Here is a 24,437-nt window from a genome sequence, read left to right as displayed (position 1 = left end):
CCCCACATTTCATAGAATCCTTTTAAGTCCTTAGTTCATGTTTATACGATATCACATTTTGAAATCCCACCACAGACAAGTGTTCATTATTTCCTGATAAAACTACATTATCATTAGTCAAGAAAATAGCATCTTCAACAACAACAACAAAAATCAACAGGCCTGCAAAACACAAACAAAAAATGAGTAAGAGTAATTAACAGCATTTGGAAATTAAATGGAAAAAGGACCATGATCCAAGTTTTATGTAATTACAAAATCAACAGCATTGTAAGGTGACAAAAATAAATATTAATTTGTTCGTAGAAGCACTATTTCCCCCAAAAAAGTGACATTTTCTTGCATATTTGTTTGTGCAGAGATCAGTTATGGCCACTTCAGTAAGATGTTATAATGCATGGTATCTGTCCAAGCTTTTCACCACAGCGTGAGTTCATGTGTTTTTAATTATGCAATGAAATTCAAGGAGGGAAAAAATAACATGTATGCTAATGTAAATTGACTCCTAAGAAGCTTTACATTGCTATCCTACATTATGGTTTAGTCCATGAGTATATGTAATTTATCAAAATGGTAACATATACAGAAAAAGACTATAGAAGTTTTGGGAGACATTTTATTAATGTACAATTTCATTAGCAATTTACAATAGACAATTTCATTCTCTGTGTATTATGTCTCCTTGAAGTTTGGTAAACGCTTGTTCATATATAAAACTACACGATGCTTTTTTTTGCAAGGACCAGAAATTGTGAAAATCTAAGTGCTACAGTATATTTTGTAGTGAATAAACACGTTGTCCAGAAGAGTTACCAGCCACTTCAGTGAAGCACTTCTAAAAATGTTTCTGATCAAGTTCAAATGCACCTGTTCATAAATAATGATTGATGGGCTCATCTCCATTATATTGCTAAGGACAACTGTCGCCAACATAAAATACCGTTTCAATACATTTCTCCATACGGACAACTAGATAATCTAGTCATATTTACTTTTAACCAAATTTACAAGTAAAGTAACTTCAGAATTTATTCAGAATAATTATTTTTCAACCAGAAGCTTTACTTCGGACAACGCAGAAATATATTGCAAGTGACATTCTGCAGCAGAAGCTGGAGGTTTGAAAACAACTAAGGACTAAAAGATCAGCAATACATGCTTTTACAAGAACTCTGACCATTCTGAATGTTAACATTAAAAACAGGTACTTCAGTTTGTGCACCTGTCAAACAGTCAAAACCTCCACAAGAAAATGAAAGCTATCCCACAGAACACAGTATTTCAGAGAACATGTTAGACACCAGCATGACATTCCTCATTTCAAATTGGCAGCTGAAATTTAACATCCACATGAGCTTGTTTTGCTAAGTTTACTATTTCGGAAAGTTTCACCACCTGAAAAACAGAAAATAAAGACTGACTTGAAAGCAATCCTAACTTGAATGAGCTGGACCAATCTTTTTAAACAAAGTAATGCCAGAGAATCAGCAGCAAAATCCAGGGCAGGGGAATTATTACTTAGTCCAGTGCTTCTTAAATCACTTTCAAATGAAAGATCAGTCAAGTCTATTAGAAAACATCTCAACAGTTATACAACGTCTGGTTCTCATTTACAACCCAGTATCTTGATGAAATAATACAAGTTTATGTGTCTTTATGTGAACTTTATGTACCACCCCGTTTTCCTGGGAGGTGCTGGGGTACCCACTCACAAGAGATTCTATATATTTAAAAGGTATTTTTCTGAGTTCTTGTTGCAAACATTTCTGGATCTTATTTTGATACCTTACGGAGCCTCAACTTGTCTTGCATAACAAGTTAAAAAGTCTATGAATTATTTCCTGCTTAGAAATTTCTGGGGTATAATGGTTTTTGATAGCTTCTGACTGCATAGTAGTTCTCCTTACAAAACATGTACTTACTAATTTGTAAAACATTTTCTTCAGGCCCTGATAATAACCAACACCGATTTATGCTAAGCTAAATTTAGTTAGCTGAATGGAGTTCCAACTTCTTAATATTCTGCAACGGATACTATGTTCTGAAAATATTCATAAATAGCTAACTTACCATTTTTGCAGCTTCATCCAAGTCATCACACGCAAGGATTTTGAGGCCACTAGCTGTTATTAAAGCTTTGGCATCATCAACTCGTGTACCTTAAGAAAGGGATAAAATGCCACTTTTAATGAACAGGAGACTACTACCACCAGAGCATTCTCCTATTTTCTAGGAAGCCTGTTCCAAAAGTAAGTTACTGAATAAATCTAGAAGACAACAACTTCAGCAGTTATAAAAACAGGAAATGCCTTTTTATTAACTTGCCAATCTCACCATCTAAATTCAAGGTTTGCCTTACTTATCCATAATCTTCAGACAACTGGCTGCACAATATATAAACTCAAGGACATTTGTCAATATGGACAGAATATATTTAACATGTATTGAAACACACTCACCTTGCAACCGTACCACAATAGGTATTTTTAGGTCCAAATCCTTTACTGCCATAACAATGCCTTGTGCTATCACATCACATCGCATAATGCCACCAAAAATATTTACCAGTATGGCCAGTACCTACAGAACCAATGACAATATTCACATTAAAAATGGCCAGAGGCACATCAGATAAAAGTACCACTCAGCCTTTCAGTGTAAGGAAAATTCAAACTTCTTAAGTATAGCAAGGGACTCTCCAAGACGAACATTTCTGTTCTTGGGAACATCAGCAACAGAAGTACAGTTCTGTCAAGTCACATACAGCAGAACTGTTACTTCTGGGAAAATGCCTGTCCCAGGAAACTTCCACATTGTCCTTCAATCCAGCATGTGTTGCAGGCAATCGCCATTTCTCTTAATAGTGCTTATTTGTACATGCTTGAAAAGGCACACACGTTTTCTGTATAAAGCCCACACTGTACACTATTAATCATTTTTAGAATATTCTGAAGAGAGCTGATTGATCTTCTTCAAGCAAATCAGACAGATGAAACTCCAGCAAAGTTATTTAACAACTTAAGTCTGTCAACTGTTTATCTCTCCATTTCTAACATTACTCCAGCAGAGGTACTTCCCACACTAGTACCTCCACATACTGAAGAAGCCAGGCAAAAGAATGCAGAAAACTTATAAAACTCATGCATGAGAAATTGAATACACAATTTAAAAGCTGGCATGCTTAGAGGTAAGCTCTCTGAAATATGTTTCATTCAGGACAGAGACTGAGGTTAAGGGAAAGTATCTTCCTACTGAAGTGGTGGAAAGGAGCAGTGGTGAGAGACCAAATAAAGGAGGAGCAAAAATGCACAGATAACACTGAAGGACAGAATAAACTTAACAAGACAGAATATTCATGTGCAACTGCTTAAGAAACAGTATCTTGGTTCTCATTATCCTGCAATTAGACTAGCTCATCTATGCGAGATAGTTCTTGCTCCTGCTACTAATGGGTGGAAGCAACTTAGACTGGCACCCTAGAAAGCTATTCCAAACAATCACTGAACTGAACCCAAAGTGGCAGCCAGAGTGCAGTCCATGAGACGAGTGGTCTGCACTGCTCTCTGACTTTTAGCAGCAGGAATCCCAGCTACAGTCATCAGGTTTTGATAAAACAGTGAGCACCTGAAGGAAGGCAGAAAGGGAAAGATATATTAACAAGTCTGTTTGGACACACTCTGTTCTTGCATCAGCAGAAAACTGGCATTGTAAGAACATGTCCCAAATCAACAACTCCCAGACTGTTCCTTGTTTCTTCTCTTCTCTGTAATTCAGGTGCTCTGTGCCTATGTCCCTCAGTTTCTCATCAGTTTGCTGGAAGAAGGTGAAGAACGAACAAGCCTTATGAGGAGCAGCTGAGAGAACAGGGGTTGTTTAGCCTTGAAAAAGGAGGCTGAGGGGAGACCTTATCGCTCTCTACAACTACCTGAAAGGAGGTTGTAAGCAAGGTGGGTGTAGGTCTTTTCTCCCAAGTTACAAGTGATAGGACAAAAGGAAACTACCTCAAGTTGTACCACGGGAGGTTTACACTAGATATGAAAAAAATTTCTTCACCAAAAGAGTTGTCAAGCACTGGAACAGGCTGCCCAGGAAAGTAGTGGGGTCACTACCCTGGGGGTATTTAAAAAGAAATAGATGTGTTGCTTAGGCACATGGTTTAGTGGTGGACTTGGCAGTGCTGGGTTCATGGTCAAACTCAATCATCTTAAAAGTCTTTTCCAACTAAATAATTCTATAACACCCATGGAGAGTGTGTTAGACCCTGCATTTGGTAACAAAAATCTTTCCAATGGCAAAGAGACTAAGCTTCTCTGTAATATCAGTCATCATTTGTTTCTGGCCCTTTCCAAAGATGATCAAGTGGGGGATGAAATTCTGGTGCAAAAGTAGCATATCATTATCAGATCCTGCAAGTCACTCCTGCCTTTTTCAGTTACCTTTTTTAATATTTTTCTTTCTTTTTGCAAAGTCTCAAACTACCATTGAGTCCCTACTGGGATAAGCATTTCTATGTAGACCAGCAATCCAGTCCTTGCATTGTCTTTCTGGGATGGTAAAGCTCTTCCTTTAGTTTCAACTACTTTACCATTTTAATCATATTCAAACGCTTCTGATAAGCTTTTGATAGGATAAAATATTAATGCCCTTCCAACATCATTACAAAATTATTTTATCTTACATTACATACAATTAATACCTTAGATACTTGTTTGTGCACAGCACAATGAATATTCATCTCTACAACTCTATGCACAAAACAGAGGCAGCTGCAAAACACGCCCAAAAGACAAAAAGAAAAAGAAAGGAGAAACCCAAGTGAATGCTGCTTTCGGTTTAAACAGCAGGCAAGAGGTATTTCTGACTCAAAGATTTCTGGAAAGATTCAAATACAGCTGTAACTTCAACCAGAGGATACAAAACTGCTTACTCAGTGCACAGCCAAAGGATCTATTTTTCAGAAAAGGGGAAAAATTTAAAAATATTTTCAGGCCTTTTTCATTTGCACCAAAATTAAGCTAACATCTCATTTTTCTTTCCTTTTTTAATTTTATGCTCCTAAAAACATGTGTTCTGGAGAACATGCACTAAGCATTGTCTTTCAAATCACAGCCTGGACCTTGATATGCCAACTCTTCCCTCACCTTTTTATCAGAGGTAATAAGCTTAAAGGCTTCTGTCACTTGCTGCACTGTAGCACCACCACCAACATCAAGGAAGTTTGCTGGAGTTCCGCCGTGAAGTTTAATTATATCCATTGTGGCCATAGCTAAACCAGCACCATTGACTATATGAGAATAAAGATAATATTTAGGAATTCAGTTTATAAATCCATTAGGTCATTTAAATTTCACTAATTAGAACATACCTAAACAGCCTATGTTTCCATCCAATCCTATATAGTTGAGATCTGCTTTTGCAGCATCCCTGTCTCTTTGATCTTCCTGTGTCCAGTCCTGCATATCAAAGATCTTCTTCTGACGATAGGCTGAATTACTGTCAAAGTTTATCTTTGCATCCATACACATCACTGAAAGGAAAAAAAAAACTAAACCATCATTTAATATTAACATAATAGCTCAACTTCTACATAAATATGCTAAAGTATGTCAAGTCAAACTTGGCAGCTGGCTCATGAAGTCCACACCCTTTTGCTGGAAAGACAGACTTAGCACTGCATGTAAATACAAGGTTCTCTCAAGTTTATCCACAAAAACAGTTAAACCCTTTAACTGCAGGGAAGATAAATGAAGTTCTTGAGACACCTTAAAAGCAAAGACGCTTACAATAACCAGTTTGATAAATGTGGGTAACTTATGCTTCAATAATTAGCATTAAATTAATCCCTACAGAAGATCTCCAGTTTGGGTTTTTCTAATCCCTCTTAGTTTTCTGTTTTTAGATTAAATGTGTGTGTGCCTGTAAGCACACAGAAACACAATTTAAAAACATCCAAGTTTGAAGAAAAGTTGTCAGAAGAATACACACAAAAGTAAATTTCACTTAGATATAGCAGGTGTTGTGGAAAACCTAGAGTATTCTTTTCATCAGAACTAAGTTTCTGCCGGTACAATCATAAGACTTCATCTCTATCCCTCACTACATACGATATAAAAACGACAAGGCATGAGAAACAGATGGGAGAGATTGCTGCATACTGTTCATTTAAGCCACATTATTTAAAAAACAGTCTAACATAATAACAGTAGAGTAATAACAGTATAACAGTAATTGTAAACTTTGATGAGGAAGCTATTTTCATATTCATGTTTAAATTTAAAACTGTTGTAGTTGAGTTAAAGTACAAACATTCTCCACAGATTTGTTTTTTGGTGAGAGGGGAATTGGTTCTAATTGAATATTAACTATCCTGCAACTGGATGTGCTAAAAACCTTATAAACAACACCACTTAAATGCCTATAGTCTTTCAATACATCAAATACCAAATTCTATCAGTCATTCTGATGCCCAACTAGTAAAGGCATGAGATTTCTAGAAGGTGCTACTATTCCAGTTACTTTTTCAGTACCAACTTTGAATACACAATATGGCTCAAGCTTCACTTCAGACCTTTTGAAAAGATCCAGCTTCCAGAAATGCTTTATCCTGGGTAGCCAAACACTCAAAAGTGGAAGATGTGTTATTTTTAAATAAACAAATAAATAAAAAGAAACTTAAAAGGAAGTTATTTAAACTTAGGATCCTACTTAGCAATTCAGGGCAGATACCTACTATGCCTAGATTTTCAAATTTATATGCTTTATTAAATTTGGTTTTGATCATATCATGTTAATGCTAAGTCCTCTTGCTGTATACAGCTGAAGTTTTAGCAGTGCAAAGCAACTAAGATTTATAAAAATGTCAAGCTGGTACATGAAGAATATAAAGAAGAAACATTACCAACTCCTGATGAATCTTCCACCATAGGATTTATTTCTATCATGGTAGCATCGTACTTCAGAAAGAGATTATATAGTTTGATCATATTTTCAGCTGCTTCATCCACCAGATTAGGAGGAAATCCCATTTTCTGGGCAAGCTGAAAGTAAAAGATCCATTATCAGTTAACTGATACTCAGGATTTGATTTAGTTACGAATTAGGCATGTTCCAGTTTAGCTATTATTACAGTGTCAAATGAATTTGTAAATGCAGACCCTCTCCTGTCCTCTGGAGTTTCTCTTGGGTTTTGAGAGACTTTTCAATACAAAACACTGCACTTACCCTAAAAAGGAGCTAGCAAGAAGTCATTATCATACACCTTTACAAGCCACACAAAAGCTAGATAAAGCAGTGCCATGCAGAGTTGGATTTGCATTGTCTGTCACCTGAAAATACTTAAATACTTAGTTCAAATCCATTTCAAAATGTCAAAAGGGTTTAAGACAACTCAGCAGGTTGAAAGCATGCACTCTTTACAAAATGTAAAAGCAACCCCCCCCCCATCCTCCCTAATGTGTACTTGTCCACATTAACAATTACCCTAACAGTTTGCTCCTTTTTTATGCCTTCCACTATATCAATGGGCTCCTTAATTATCGCGTCAGGATTCTCTGCAGCAACATCTTCAATATTAACACCACCCTGCGAACTGCCTATCAGCACAGGACCCTGGAACAAAAAAGAAAGGAAAAAAAAACATAAGTACTTTTTATTACAAAATTGGAATTTATTCTTCCCATAAGATACCTCACAGTAGCAAAATCTTGTTTGTTGGAAAATGTGGGCATTTACTTCTCTGAGAATGTTACTATCTATTCAATACATCTATGTAATAAAATAATTTTAATAACAACTATGTAATAACATTTTAATAACACTTTCCAAATTTTAAGGTGTATGTTTGGTCCAATTTCTTTTAACAGGGAAAACTTTCCTTTGTATACACTGTATTAACAGAGCAATTAACACAGACACACTAGTTTTAAATTTTGATAGACAATTCAACTTAGTAATCATACGCATTTCATCTTCTAGGTTGTCACCAGAAAAAAACATCTCCCCTTTCTCCACTCACCCCTACACAAACACACATCAAATGTCAGGCACTCATGTATTCATTCTGCCATACTCCAACTCCAAGGACAAATCTAATTCTGCAGACCTAGTGACACGTTACTGCACACTACTGCTGTTCAATAGAACAACACTGAAAGTAAATCATGGAGTTCTGGCAAAACAGAACTCAATTATTCAATAATAAAAGACATTAAGAACCACTGCAGCAGGTTTGGTTTGGTTTAAAAAACAAAAAAAAAAAGCAAAAAAAAACAAACCTATCTAAATTTCAATAAAAACCTCAAAGACTCACTACTGGAACCTAAAAATCTCTCCCCATGGGAACAGTCCTCCAGTTTACAGTGAAGACATACTTGTATCATCTCAACTTGCTATCCCTTATCACCACCCACGCATGGACTATGACAGATGGTGTACTAAGGCAGCATTTCCTATCAGCACAAGGTATTTAACATTAAAAAGCCTTATAATGGTTAACAATTAATTACAGAAAGCATGACATTAGAGAACATGCTCAGTAACCACACCATCCTTCCAAATGGAAACATATAGATAGTAAATTATTCTACATCTAATAGCAAGGTTCAACACAATGAACATTTCTGGATATTCATATCCTGAACCATCAGAAAGCTATAAAACATTGTAAAAATAACTCATTATTCCACAGAATTGACAAAAGTGAATAATTTTGTTTAAAACATAAGAAATCTTGCTCCTACTGGCAAATAACACCCAAGAAATCAAGTTCCACTTTCAACAGACTATTTTACAGACTGTTTTCCCTTTAAAGGAAGAAGAAAACAGTGTGTTATTCAACCTCCACACTTCCTTCTTTTGAAAGGCATTTCCTCATCATAAGCATCCTAGACAAGATACAGCAATTACAAGCACATCTAAAAACATGACTTCAAAAGGCAGCAGTAAAACCAAAGCACATCCCTATCAAAAGACAATAACCCACATGCTTATGCTCTTTATACACTAATAAGTTTGGTTTTTTTAATACAAGATCAAGAACAAGTCAGGAAAATATGTTTCCCTTCTTTATCTGATTTTCTTAAATCAGTTACAGCAAATTCTGTTTCCATTAAGGATGCTTATTGCTTACACAATTTTAAGATCATAAAATCCAGCCATTTACAGTATTTTAACGCCACCTTGTGGTACGTCTGGGGTTTGTACTGTAACATTTGGATCTTCTGTGCTCTATTACAGAATACAACAGAATCCAAGTGCCGAAGCCACATAACTGTACTAAAACCCAACACAACTGATATTCTCCTGTACTCACAAAGTACACTACAGAGAAGGAAAAAGGAACAAATACAAAATTTAACTCTTAATTTTGCATCAAAAAAATAAAAATGTAAGACTAGTTTTCTCATCCCTCCACAGAAAATTATTTTGTACTGATGCTGGAGATACTCCTCTAATCACCAAGAATAGCATTTGTGCAAACTGTTAAGCATTGGAAAGACCAAACTCAGGTTTTTTTAAGCTTCAGAAAATAAAGTTCCAAAATCTGCTTTACACTGGCTTTACTGAAGTTACCAATTTGTTCTTTGTGCTCCATAACAGAACACTAGTCTGTCAGAAAGTACACTCACATTTCAGTAACTAGGTTTGAATTGTAGCCTTAAAAACTAAATACCCACACATACAGAACATACACATGGAGTAAACTCTGGCTTTCATCTTCCTGAGATTTCTGAAAACTGACCTCTAGGCCCAAATCTTACCAGTTCCTGAGGAGTACTGGCATAAGCAAGCTACCAATGCTCTCAAAATTGAAGGACACATTTGTGCACCTCTGGGAACCTCCACACACTGGAGAAAAAGAATGTCCAATTTATCCAGGACCACTGGCTCTTCCAAAAGGCTTTTGCTTATCATGCTCCTGAAACTCTTAAATAGTGTGTACATGTGCATGCACACACATAGCTGTCTTTTTAAACTAAATTCTAGTATGAGCACTTGATAGGTAAGTGCAAACTCAAACCAAAATGAAAATAAACCCCTCATTCCACCCATCTCCCCTTCAGCTATATGACACTGAACTTCAGTTGGAATTACTTATATTCATTTATTATTTCTTAACTTTAAATTGTAGCATTACATCTTTAAAGCATTTAAACACTAAGGCAATTGTTGTTAGAGAAACAAAATTTAGCTTATGCATATTCCTGGTTTTCAAAAGCAAGTGACCAGTACAGTAAGCTGTTATGGTATTTGTCTTTTTTATTTCAGCTATAACAACCAGTTTACTTCTATTTCTAATATTACTCACTTGAAAAGACCTTTCCATTGTTATTGCAAAATAGTATTCTCTCCTGGGATATCTGCGCTCACAGATAAATACTTGATTGCATATCCTGCCTTTTTCTCCTGTCTGCTTGGTAAACAACTTCTTTCCAATCATTTTGGAGGAGATGTCTTTTGCTTCTTCTGGACTAGAATAAAAGAAGCTCAGAATGTGACAAACTGCTGGGAAAAAAAAAACAGAAGTAGCACTTAAAAAAAAAAATCTTACCTATTTTTTGTTACTTTGAGGTTAATAATTAAAACACTGATTTTAAACTAAGCAATAGGTTTAATTCATAATATGAAACTTTCAAGTTTTTCTACTTGGCTGGATAATTTAGAAACAACTTACGAAAAAACTATTTTCACTCCTCCTTTGAGGCCACCTTCAAACGTTCCTTTTCCTCTACCACCAGCTAAAACCTGCGCTTTTACCACCAGATCCTTTGAACCTAGAATGAAAGAAAACCCAAAATTTGTCATCTGTGACTACTAAAACAAACTGCCCCAGGTAGAATAATAAAGGCTGTTTTCATTTTATCGCCCCTTTTCCACACTCACTTCCCTCCTCCCCATCCTGTCCCCCCCGATTCAAAACACAGATGTGTGAACCAAAGACAGTATTTTAACTCACACAGGTTATTCCAAAAGTCTCAAACCACCCATCAATTTCAGCTTTAGGCTGTTCTGTGAACAAACCTTGGTAAGTTAAGTGTCCTGGTTGGTACAAGGATGTTGATGCTTTGATAGATCTTTAAACCATGTTTAAATCAGAAATGATTAAGCACCCAGTAACAACTGGTTAGTATCTCACAGCCTATTAATGACACTGAGTATCTGACATACTAAAATCCAAGATTTTCCTCAATCAAGTACAAATACTCTGCAAACACTATCTTCTCAGCAATGATATGTAACTGTGGCACTTACCCAAGTCAACTGGCAGGTCCATTACGGCTTCCATTCTGCAAAGCACTGATGCATAAGCTTGAGTGCTTTGCAGAAGTCAGAGGCCTAAGCAAATTTGCTATTTTTCCCAGAGAAGGCAGAGTAAGCCCTTTAATTAGCTTCAACTGTTTAAAAATCCTTAACAAAATATCATTCTAAGTAGGGAAGACTATGCATTTGGGTTTAAAAAGCAGAGGGTATCATCAAAAAAGACCAGGATGTTCAAGACATAAAGCAATGAAGTAAGTTCAGTTCATCAAGTCATTTAAGGTGATAAAGGAAGTAAAACAAAGACCTGAGTAGTTACTCAAGTTCAATTACAGTGAATAGACTGCAAACAGCAACTAGACTGCAAGATGTTAAGAGCTGCCTCATTCACTTTTGTGCGGCACATCCCATCTTTTCTCATGCCACCATTAGCTGAACCACTCTGGTCTTTCTGAGCAAAGGAAGAACTTGCTGTTCTCTTGGATGTGAAAAGGCAACCACGGGAAAGCCTAAGAAAACTGCAGTACTCCAGCAAAACTAGCAACTATGCATACTGAAGGTTATGGCAGACACAAATATGTTATTTCCTATTTTGACCTGCATCCTTCCTGGCCAGATAAATTAAGCTTGCATAATATCACAAGCTAGGGTGGCTATAAGCAAAGAGAATGCTCAAATTACTACTCCTAATCAGCTACTTGTAAATTTTCCTTCTTGGCTATCTACCTAACAACAGATCTCTGAATTCACAACTGACACAAAGTCTGTTGACACAAGAAGCATGAAGGTTATAAACATGCAAGAAGTATATGTTGACCTACTATTTAACAACTATTTACATATAGTCTATTATCTAATATTTAATTCAGTTCCTGAAGACAACTCTTTCTTGTGGCTACTAGGTACCAGCAATCAAGTAAGTTAACATGGTTTATAGAAGACTTAACTTTTACGCAATTACATTAAGTACACAGCTTGCTTTAGAAAACACTAAGCCTCATGTGTGAATAAGATTATCAATAGTAGCTTCCCGGGTAAATGAAGCCACATACTCCAACACGCAAGCTTAAAAACAAAGTTCCATCCATTTGAAAACAATTCACCTTGGGTGTACACACAAACACAAAATGTGGAGAAGCACGACTTCTTAGTGTTAGCATAAAAGAGAGATCAAAATATTTTACTATCTGAGTTAGGAAAAAAAAGAAAAATAAAATAACACCCCTTTCTCACTGACAATCTACCTAGATTTTTTCACAGGGCTCTGAAGTAACTCAAATATTTAAGATTTAAAATATTCACATCATTTCACTATTTTGAGCTTTCTATGGAGGTTTGATATCTGACAATGATTCAGAACAGATATATTTAGTAATCAAGACTAAGAGATTTAATTTACAGTACACTAGGAAGCTCAGGAGAGAGGGTCCTGTTTCTCCACCTTACATCTCCTACACTAAATCCAGAGTAAAAGCTATTTCTACAGAGAAATTTTCAAGAAGGCTGTAAAATTCACCCACAGGCACCTTCTTTGTAGTTTTTACTTCTCCTAGCAATAAAAAACAATATCTAAACAAGTCAGAACCAGATGCCAACTAAAGCTCTCTTAAGATCTCAGCTGGTACATGACATTTAGCTCTGCTCACGATTATAAAAGTAATTTACAAGGGTAAATGAAAATTATGGCCTTCCCATACAGGAAAGGACTATCAAAAGAGAACAAAGCAAGAAAATGATCCTGGTCTTCAGCCATACCTGGTGTGGCACAGAGCAAGAACACACCACTACATGTACACCATACACTCAGTTTCCTGTTCTACACCAGCCAAAAGCAAAAGCCAGCTACCAAGGAAAGTCAGTTCTAAAAAGGGGCACTATCTTCTTTACACAGAAGACAGTGAAGCCTGCAAGAATATATGAAGGAAGAATGCAAGAGTCAAAAGGAATTGGGCAGAGTTGTTCCTAAGGCAACAATTATTAAAATGCTAGCAGGAAATGAGAGGTATGGACTGCAGAAAATAGCCAGGCTAACAGTTTTCCCTTAACAGGATGTCCTTATGCCACTATAAGAGGCAAAATACTGGGCTAAATAAACCATTGCCCTCATCACATACAGTATTTCTTAAGAATGTAACTATTATGCATGATTACACTTTAGCAAAACATAAAGACTGAAAAAAATATGTGAGAAACAACCTCAAACTTTTTGCAATCAGTTTTTGGTCATAACAAAGTCACCATTGCAACAGAATGGAGCAATTGTGGCATTAAATGAGCATGATAGCAATGACTTATAATTTGTTTTCCTACAGCACTGCAAGCAAACTAGCAGCTTGATTGCATAACAACACTTCAAGAACAATTTGGGCAGCTATGCTTACAAGTAATTAAGCTGCACAGACGTACCTGAAACTAAATTCAAGATAAGATGCCCCAAGAAAACCTTAACTTAACCCATGGAGAAAGGTTATTGTTCAATAAACTTCATTTATTTTTCCCTACAGCTCCCATTTAAAGTGACCCTGAAACTAAAGGGCAGAAATGTTTACTCACATACCTCATCTGCAGCCACAGCACTATCACCGAGAACTGCTGATACACAGTAATCCAAGAAAAAAATTTGGAAACCAGTAGCTAACATTTTTCTACTCAGTTATCAAGAGCTGTGCCCTTCTGGTTTGCTTACACTGCTCTGAAATATTGCTGGGCTTCTGTTTCAATGAGAAATAGCAGTTTCTGCCCTAGAGCAGGTACTCACATACCAAGTTAGGATAGTTTGCACCAGCCAACACTACACCATAACAGCAGTCCTACCCTGCCCCCTGTCCTCAGCTTTTCACTCCAGCCTCCTTTCTTGTGCCAGCATAAGCGTTTGCACGATCACACCCTGGAGCATATCAGAAGACTGACACTGCTGGCAAAAGGGACTGAAGGCACTGAAGGCAAAAGCTAACGCAGTGGACAGTACTTTTGTGAGGAAGTGCACTGTGTAACAAGCACAGTGACTGGAACACTGAAGGGAGCAGGACAGAAATCAGGACATTTGCTCTCGGCCACAGTAACAAATTGTAAAGCCTGAACACAAGGCACTAGAACTACATAGCAAACCTTTAGCACAGCTGTCTCAGGCAAACAAGCTACAGAACAATACATAAAACTCAAAACAAGCATCTGTTAAGAGCTACATTTCCATATTAATGGCAGTTAGCACTAGAAGCATGTGGAAGTAAAAACAGTCTGAAAAGAACCAGGAAATGTTTAGAAAATTAAGAGTAGATACCAATGAGAACAGGTGCCTGAAATCATCAGAACACTGAGTCAGCAACAAAAAAAATTTATACAGTACTAACACTATAGGTTTCATCTTCATCATTTATTAACTAGACAGCAAAAGAATAATACCGCCAGGAAACAGACATATCTTCATTTCTAGCATGGCTGGTATCACTTTATTGGAAGGAATAATTTCTGATTCCATAACCTAAGCCTTCAGAGTGGGAGAAAGGTCTCTTTCTCCTTAGATACTCTCATAGAATAATACGTGCATGCATGAGTTACCTATTAACAATCTTCTGATAACCTTAAGAAGCAAGGTTTGTTGTTCCATTGTATCTCTGGAGTTTTCTACACAAGTAGAAAGTCTCATGATTAGGGCAAACTTTACTAAAATGTTCTGCTTTACAAGTTTCCATTCTGACTTCTGATAAATATTGACTGCAGTGGCAGTACTGCTTTCCACATATCATAAACACCTTGATAATAATTGTGCAAGCCTAATGTGTTCTGACAAAGCAAACAACAGTAAAAGGCAGCAATGGTTAATAACATAGTGCCAACCAAATTATCAACTACCATTCAACTGCAAACTTACCCTGGGAGAGAGACAGAGACCCATAACTTTTGCCTCAGTTACTCTATTTAAAAGCTTTTAGTTCCAGGAAGACTCTCCATTTAAAACACAAACCTACTTTTTTCTTGCTGCACAGATATAACAAAATCTCTAAGTTTAAACAATACAGCTGTATTTACTGGAATTAGGGAGGGAAAAAGATGAGCATGTAAGTAACAATGTACTATCAACAGAAGTCTCAACGTAAAGAGTATGCCAACCTTAACTCTGCCAACACAGGCAGAGAATCTCTTCAGAGTATACAGTCTGTGTTTTGTTAGGTACAGCTATTTAGAATCTGATCATTACAGCAGATTTTTCTTTAATGTAAGACCTGCGGCATTTCTGCACATTTACCACCTTACATCATCATCCATATCCTACAGCATCTGAATAAATGCTCTGGAGCTTCAGACTACAGACAACCTAAAAGACATCAGTTAACATAGTCTAGCAGATAATTGAAAAACAGGGAAAAGAGATAATGGCAAAACAACCAAAAACTATTACAAAGAGAAAAACCTAGATGTGAGCTTTCAGTGTGACACAGAATAAAGGAAAAAAAAAAAAACATAAATACAAAACAAATAAAAAAATAAACTAAAACCACCAACTTAATCAGAGACTACCAAGGAAAGCGTGGCATACACAAGGAGGAAATCACCCTAGCTTTGGTGCTACAGAGCCTGGAATACCTGCTCTTTTGAAGAGCTAGTAAAGAAAAAACTATTACTTAACCTAAGAAAAACACTGCACATGTTGTACTAAATTTTGGTTTCTGATTAAATCAAGCCTCAGATGAACAAACCTTTAAAGCTACCCAAGTTTACTTTTCACTTTTTTTTTTTAACAGATACTGTTTGTACGCTTAGGCAATAAACAGAAAAACAAAGTAACAACATTGAAAAGAACTCAAAAGTCAGAAAAGAAACATCTGACAGAACTGTCTGCAGGAATAGAGCCAAGACAATTACTTGACTCACTCTGTAGAAAGCATACCAAATGAGATCATTCTTCATAATCCACACTGATAAGGAGGTGGACTAGATCTCTTAAACTGCAACAGCAAAAGTAGCATTAAATTCAAAAACTTTGATACAGAAAGGTGAAATGTTATGCACCCAGTTTCTCAACACCTCCTATTCTGAACAGCTTTTTATTTTATTGTAATTTGATAATCTGCCATAAGCATAAAGCTGTGGGATTCACTATTTCAAACTCCTACAAAACTACCAGAATACAAAACCTGCTTCAAGATATTAATCACTTCAGAAATCTTAGCTCTCAAATCATCATGTAGAGAAGCATATGCTATAAGAGAAAAGCAGGCTTTTCTATACGCATACAATATGTGACTCTCTTCCACCCAACTGTTAACAGAGGGAGGCATCAGGAAGCATCAAGTCTTCAGTTACAGCAATACATACACTTTCATAGGTGCTGTCTTAACGAACAGCAATACATTTCAAAGAGCGTGTTGTGCTGAGCTACCTGATATCACACTGACAAAGCATCTGTTCTTCAATAAATAAGCCTTTAGGTTTATTAGTCATGTTATTGACAACATGCCATATTCTAAACCAGCACCAGTCACAGCTGGAATGCATGCATAGGCTGAGAGTACACCATACACTTACAGAGTCTACCACCAAGACACACTGCTGCTGCTGCTGCCTCTTACCAGCACTGTGGAACAGAATTTACTCAGCTCACTTTTTCGCTCATGTAACACATGAAGAACCACATATTGCAAAGCCCACAAATGACCAAAAATATTGTTGGGGTGGGTTTTTTTTTTTACAGATCCAAGTCTTCTCAGCTCCAAGCAGAATGCATTCTTTCAGAGGCACAAATAAGATCTAGAGGTCGTGAATGGAGACAGTGAACTACTGGAGAAAAAGTGAGCAGTAAGATCTACTGGAGGTCCAAACCTAATCTCAGAGACTGAATTACTCAACAGTAGCTATTTTAAAAGGGGCATAGTTGCACAAACCAGCATACAGTAATAATTCATGTGAAATGAGATGCAAGACTCTTTACAGGGAAAAAGCTGCTTGGGGAAAGTAACAAATTCCAGTGATGACTCTCAAAAGCCACATATGGAAAGAAAAAGCTATATGCAAATCAATGCCGTAGTAATTACAAAAGAAAACCTCCCCATGACACAACAGGATTCTTAAAAAACAGAAGCAAAGAAATAATCATTTGCAGAATCCAGCTAGAACAGAAATCTGAGTTGAAAGCAGCACTATAAGAAGTATGATAGCTGCAGCAGAAACCAAATTTTTAAAAAATAGCAAAAATATATACGCATTTTTTTCCCCTTAAGACTCAAACCAGGTTTAAGTGAGCTGTCACCATGGCTAAGAAGTTGCTCACAGCATCTAATGTCATCTCAGTTTCCTTAACAAAAAATATTAGAAAAAGTTAGAGAATAATGCAAGCTCAAAAACTGTTTTTTACTCCACATACATTTCAAAATTACTCTACATATAGGTAAACAATCTGCTCCCTTTAGGATATTTTAGTCTTTAGCAGAAAAAAACATTTAGTACAAGAAAACTGAGGGAGTGGAGAGGAAGCAACCTTTCTGGCTTCCAGACTATATCATCTAACTTCAGACCTCAAGATAAGTATAACGTTGAATGAAATTCTAACAAATTTTATCATTTTTGTTATTTAAAGAATATTTAGTGCACTATTCTAACTAGGCTCTAAGACAATCTGCAATGTTCCTATGCCTCAGCTTTGATTTTACCACACCAGCTACCTCGCAGTGATAGTAATCATCAGTATGGTTAAGCTTTGGCTTTATTCATGCAATGGGCTTACACTGATTTCGCTACAGCCACAGCTAAACTACAATAATCTCTGTTAATAAGAGGACTGTGTTTGTAAACTTGAGTTTTGGCATTGAATTTCTTTCCTTTTGCAAACACCTCGCTTCAGTTAGAAATGGGTAACTTTTTATCCCAACGTATAACAGAGAGCAGGTTTCTGACTAAAGGTTATCAGAAACATGAGGATCACCACTAGGAAAACAGAGCAATGCTACCTACTATCTTTGGGAGGGTTTAGACAAACATGTGAAAAAACAATTTAACACCTAAAAAGAAGCAAAAGATAATCTATCTACTGGCAAAAGCTCTTACATAACAAAAATAAACAATGACCAGGTGGACCAAAAAAAGTGAGATTTTTTTCATTATGCTAGAGATTGGGGTTGTTTTTAAAGTACATACTAGAGATACTAGTGAAAATAAAAAAAGGGGGGGGGGGGGGGGGGGGGGGGGCAAATGGTTACAATAACAAAGAAATCCAAACACTGGAGCAAAGGATAATCTGCCACCATTCAGAATGAGTTCTGGACGTTTTAGCAATGTCTCAAAAATCAAGCTCCTTCACTGTGTTCTCCTTTTGGGAAGTCATCCCTTCCTCAAGTACCAAAGAAAGCCACAGCACCATAGTCAAGTATATGGCTGAAGCCAGCAGCCCAGAATTTCTCTATTCCAGCTTATGAAGGAATGCAAACTCATATACTTCATTTTTCTGATCCCCAATAAATTGCACAGGGTCACATACTCCTTTATCTGGAGGCATACCTATGACATCACATGGATGAGACAGTTATAAGCCAGCAATCAGACACAACTGCTTTGCTACAGGAACCCTCTCTGAACAATGAACAAAACAAAGACATCATGACCTTCGAGTTTCCCTGCTGGCTACTAAGAGCCACAGGCAAAGGTTGCCTCACTTGCCACTAGTAGTTCTGTGCAACATATTCATGTAAGCAAAGGGGTATGTCCAACTTGTGAAGTTTAGATCACACTACAATGCAACCTGAACACAAGGAGCAGGTCTGAATTTTAAAGCATTCCCAGAAGTATTTTAACACCTCTCTTTAATACTAATGAAGTTATAATTTTGTGTCGTTTATTCTCTAGTAGGAACAAGAGAAAGAAGGCAGGCAGGCAGGCAACACCTGAATTTCTGGGACACCATATCTGAAAGAAAAGCAGCTTTTCCATTCCTTTCTACATTACAAAGCAGCCTAACTTGCTCTAGAAAAAAAGGTATCCTTTCCAGACTTGATTTCTTGTCTTAAATGTACATATGAAGCTGAAATTAATCTTACAAAACCTGTAAACGTATGAATCACTACAAATGTAACCATTTGGAGGTGAAAGAGATTTAGGCATTTGCTTATGAGAATGGAATATAAGTAATATCCTTTATTAAAGCTGTATGATAACCCTACTACATTTTTTCAAGGGAGGGAGAGCTTTAAGATTAAAAAAAAAAAAAAAAAAAATCAGTATTAATGGCTGTAACAACAGAAGCCAACTTCTACATCACATCCCAATTAAAAAAAAATTTTACTAAGACACACAGTAGGTAAAGTAGCAAATTAATAATAGGCAGTCAAGTCCAAAATTAAAGCTCAACTCTAAATACAGTATTTAAGCACCAGGCAAAGGCGACTGGATTCCCTTCCACCAACCTCCGAGAATTTTGCATATTAACCACAAGCCATTAAAGTTCTCCCCTCCTGCATGAGGCAGCTGCATTTTGCCAGAACAGCACATTCACAAATGTATAGGATTTTACTTTTCTTCTGCAGCCTGAAGGCACGTATGCTTTGCATCTTCTGTCCTATATGAGATCTTGGACTACAGAAGCCTTACCTGCCACCACCACTGAAGCTCTTCACACAAGATCTCCTCTAAACTTGTTTGTGAGTAAAAAGACACCAGGATTTGTAGCAGAGTCTACTGCTCATCTCAAAGAGTTTGTGTAGCTGTATTAGTCTAGGCTAACACAATTTATACCTGCCCCATTCCTTCTAAGTGAGACTCAGAAGTTACTGGAAGAGTATCTGCAGCATTCAGGATATGGGAATGATGATGCTCAAAATACATGTTCACAGCCTTTAATGGAAGCAAGACCAAGTCCTTCCCCATTTCAGGGTCACAGTTTAGCTTTGTAAACAAGTCTGAATAAAGACACTCTTCAGTTAAGTAAAACTAGGTCACTTAACTGATTCCACTGTGTGAAAGCACACTGCTTGTTCTCTGAGCAATCCTAAGCATTAGAAAGCATCAGATTAAGATAACGTCAGCTCCAAAGTAAATACTCAAATCTACAAGAAAATTGCTTCACAGGAAAGGCTCTCTTTAAGATATGTTCAGAACTCCAACAAATGTCTTACCAGGAAAGACAGAAAAAGTAGTTACACCTTGTATCAATCCCATGCCTAAATTGTACATGTTCTATACCTATTTCTTTTGCTATTTTGTAAGCTTCGTCTGGTGTCTTGGCAACTAGTCCATGTGGAACAGCAATGCCAGCCTCCTGCAACAGTCCCATGCTCATATACTCGTGTAGTGACAGACTCCTCTGTTGCTGTTGTTGCACCTGAAATCCATGATTACTGAGTATTCCTGGGCTTACACCAAGTACCTGAAGGAAGAGAAAAACAGAAAACAGAAAAACAAAAAGAACAAAGAACATGACTCGGTTGCCATCTTAACTTAGGTTAAAAACCCTATATATTAAACAAGTGCAGTTTAGTGTATCAATGCAAACACCTGAACACTTAATCCTAAACTTGTTATACATTACCCTTTCACATTAGTCATTCATGTCAGGTTTGGTACTGGGGTTTGTGAGGGCTTACCAAGGCAGTGGGAAAGAGCCAGTGAAGCTGCTAGCACTGACAAGGACTGACAGGGTTAAAACACCCTTGAGTATTTAGCTACCATTTAAGGACTTAAAGGAATATATCTGTAGGGAAAAGGACCTTGAGGAATTTTGGAAGTATAAGAGAACAGAAAAAAGCACACAGAATAGGTAATTCAAAAGCTCTGGCAGACTGCCTCTGTCTGCCAAACTTGGGAAGCCTTGGGAAAGAGGGGCAGCAGAAACTAAAAGAAACTTGTATTTATTCTAGAGATTGGTTTGGTTTGTTTTTTTTTTTATATGTACCATTGGCACAAGTACCACAAAAATCAGTCTGTACTGGGAAAGTTTTAGCAGACTGGATTTTTAAGGTTTCATTTCATTTTAAATAAAGTAAGCATGCAGACAGCACAAAAGCTTTACTACGGCATTTCAAGCTACCAAATTAAGAGAGCCTATTTAGCCTTCAAAGGATTCCTTCTGCAAACAGGAGGCCCCTTCCTTGGCATGAAACCCAAGTGAGAGGTGCTGACGGCTGTAGCTGCTGCTCCTGGCACTGACTGACCAGCTGGGCCCTGAGGCTGTGTGTAACACGAGAGGGGAACTCGAAGCGACCTTCCTCCCTGTGTGGAAGGAGAAGAGAGTTTCGCGGAGCATGTATAACACACTTCAGTCTCCATCGCTCTTTGGTTTGCACTGTTTTTCTGGGGTTCTTCAGCCAAAAACATGACCATACCCGTAAGTCATTCACAGGAAACAAGGGCAGAGACTGGGGAACTGCGAGCTGGAAGAAGAGTCTACTGACACAGCCCTATTCGTCCTATGAGTAAGGTGACAGCGGAGATGGCGACATCGGGATTTCCAAGCCAATTTAGGCAGGGAAGTTTGAAAAGGAAGGAAAAGGGGACCACGCACTCAAGACCTGCCACAAGCAAAAACAGCAGCTAGAGTGGCACGGCACGTACAACAAAGGCAAGCGCCAGCCCCGCCGCCACGACAGGGCGAGGCAGGACAGGACAGGACAGGACAGGTCGGCGGCAGTGGGACGAGACGGCCGCTCCTCCCGCCGTCGCTTCGCAGCCTAGGCCGGGCCCAACCCTGCCCACTCCGTCCCACCCCCGCTCCCGAGCGGCCCCTACCTTCGCCGTGGCGGTGCCCAGTGCGGCGCGGAAACCGCTACCCCTCAGCCCAGCCGACGCCCGGCTGCAGATCATGGAAACCGCCATAGCTGAGCCCCTTCGCCCTCAGGTGCCCGTCCTGATGCGCATGCGCCACCTCCGAGATTGGGTGGAGGGTACAGCGGGAATGGGGTGGAGCAGGAAACGATCGCGCGACTCCCCTCCCTCAGCGACCAGCGCCGGCGGCGCGGGAGAGGCGCGACTCTATGGTCTCCGAGGGCCCAGCCTGTGCTCGATCGGTTGTGCTGCCCTCTGCCGGGGCGGACTGAGGCGGGGCGGGCAGTTAACCGGCTCCCAACCTCCTGGTTTTCAGCGGCTTTCGTTTTTTTAAAAAAAAATGTTTTCTGACAGGGCTCCGAAAAAAGGGCTGTAACTCACCCACAGCCGTCTCACCCACGTCAGCTTCAGCTGGCACTGCGTGTCAGATGGGAGGAGAGGGTCCCTTCTGCCACCATCTTCCCCTTCCAGTTCTGCTTCAAAATGGAAAAATTATCAATATTTTTACTCTGATTTTTATTTCTTTTATTATTATTATTATTTCAGGGTGTCTACACGCAACAACTCAAACACATCCATTATGAGCTGAACTGAAGACCCAATATTTCTGGGCATCCACTAGCAGCCTGCCTTCACTCCCCGCTGTAGCAGCCTCCTCTCCCCATGGCACAGAGCCCATCTGTGCCTCACACAGCTCGAAGCCGTCTCTGCCGTCACAGTTTAGTATGTGTACATTTAACATGGTGGCCTCGAGTCACATCATTAATGAACCTAATCAGGGGGCAGTTGTCTCTGCAGAAACCAGAGAACAGGCTCTTTGACTCATGAAGAGGGGAAGCTTCTTCCTTTAAAAGAAAACAGTAGGAAAACAGTAGTGGCCTGGGCAACCGGAACGAGAACTGTCCTCTACCAATAATGAGGAAAATTGCAGTTATTTCCATACATCATGTGTGTCAAAGCTAGATCTGATGTGAAGAAAAGACATGCTGGAGCTGTAAGTCTCCCGAGTTTTGTAACTGGAATTATCCAATAACCAGAGGGTTTGCATTCTTTTGTTCTGAAAGTGCACTATCATAGCTTCTCCTTGGGCTAGTATTGCAAAAGAAAGAGTTACCATGGTTCAGTTACTTTGCTTCAGGTCTTCCGATTTCCTAATGTTATCCCTACCCCTCAGCACTGCAGTGAGCTCAGCACAGTGCTTAGCTCTGTACCTCTTACATTCAGTCATGCAAGGGAGGAGTTCATGTCACTGAACCAATAACCAGCTGCAAAATTTTGACAGACCATCCAAAATTTTCCAGTACAGCTGACAAAAGACTTCCTTCTGCCAGAAAGGGCACTTAAACCTTGTGCTGTTTCTCTCCTCTGTACACACAGTGGCTCTTTGCTAGTGTGTTGGTTTTGGCTGGGGTAGAGTTAATTTTCTTCACAGTAGCTGGTATGGTGCTGTGGTTTATATCTGTCCTGAACACAGTGTCCTGGGTTCACCTGTAGCAGTTATTTTTATCGTTCCTAGATGTTTTCATTATTGCTGAGCAGTGCTTACACAGAGCCAAGGCCTTTTCTGCTCCTCTCCCTACACCACCAGTGAGTAGGCTGGGTGTGCACAAGGAATTGAGAGGGGACACAGCCAGGAACAGCTGACCCCAACTGACCCAAGTGATACTCTGTATGATATGGTATCATGCTTACCATATACAGCTGGGGGAAGAAGAAGGAGGAAGGGAGACATTCGGAATTACGGTGTTCATCTTCCCATGTAACTATTACATGTGATGGAGCCCTGCTTTCCTGGAGATGACTGAATACCTGCCTGACCATGGGAAGTGGTGAATGAATTCCCTGGTATTCTTTGCTTGCATGCATGAATTTTGCTTTACCTCTTAAACTGTCTTTACCTAAACCCATGAGTTATCTCAGTTTTACCCCCTTTTGATTCTCTTCCCCATCCCAGTACAGGGGGGAAGTTAGAGAGAGGTTGCTTGGTGCTTAGTTGCCAACTGGGGTTAAAGCATGACAATGCTTTTTTGGCGCCCAGCATGGGGCTCAAAGGGTTTGAGATAGCAACAGATTTGGGTGGAATGTGCTAGAATGAATTTATAGCTGTTACTGCTGTTTAGCTATTAATTGGCATGCTCCTATGCTTGGCATGGGACTTAGTTGCCATACTGTATATAGTCTACTGCTTGTTTGTGGCTGCTTATTGCTTTTGCTGCTTGCTGTACTGCTTATCATCTTACTGTGCTGTCCCTGGGAACATTCTGATAACAGCAATGGCCATGTGCCTGTGCTGGCTGATGGCCATGGCACTGCTGCTACTTCTGTGCTGCTTTACTGGCTGGAACTCCAGTGTGAACTTGAGTCAAAGGGACGGTGACCTGTGGATGAGTCCACAGGTGAGGAACAAGTGTGGAACAAGTGTGCCTCAAAGTGGC

At 38.6% G+C, this 24,437-nt stretch overlaps 1 protein-coding gene across 1 annotated transcript; it reads right to left on the bottom strand.

Annotated features, from left to right (window-relative positions):
• Window positions 1–598: 598 nt before the first annotated feature.
• SUCLA2 (succinate-CoA ligase ADP-forming subunit beta) lies at window positions 599–22,089 on the bottom strand. The gene is made up of 11 exons (XM_057425631.1): window positions 21,967–22,089; window positions 20,425–20,608; window positions 10,673–10,772; window positions 10,307–10,469; window positions 7,480–7,608; window positions 6,899–7,037; window positions 5,366–5,527; window positions 5,142–5,284; window positions 2,460–2,580; window positions 2,071–2,159; window positions 599–1,395 (listed from the first exon to the last, which is right to left on the bottom strand). The coding sequence occupies exons 1-11, from the start codon at window positions 22,051–22,053 to the stop codon at window positions 1,321–1,323; spliced, it is 1,392 nt and encodes a 463-aa protein (XP_057281614.1). The 5' UTR covers window positions 22,054–22,089; the 3' UTR covers window positions 599–1,320.
• Window positions 22,090–24,437: the final 2,348 nt, after the last annotated feature.

Source organism: Pezoporus wallicus, unplaced genomic scaffold, assembly GCF_028554395.1.
Source record: "Pezoporus wallicus isolate ANWC-B61680 ecotype Strahan unplaced genomic scaffold, APGP_CSIRO_Pwel_v1 contig_787, whole genome shotgun sequence".
In the NCBI taxonomy this organism is placed as follows: Eukaryota; Metazoa; Chordata; class Aves; order Psittaciformes; family Psittacidae; genus Pezoporus; species Pezoporus wallicus.
This window is presented reverse-complemented; position numbering and strand designations above follow the sequence as displayed.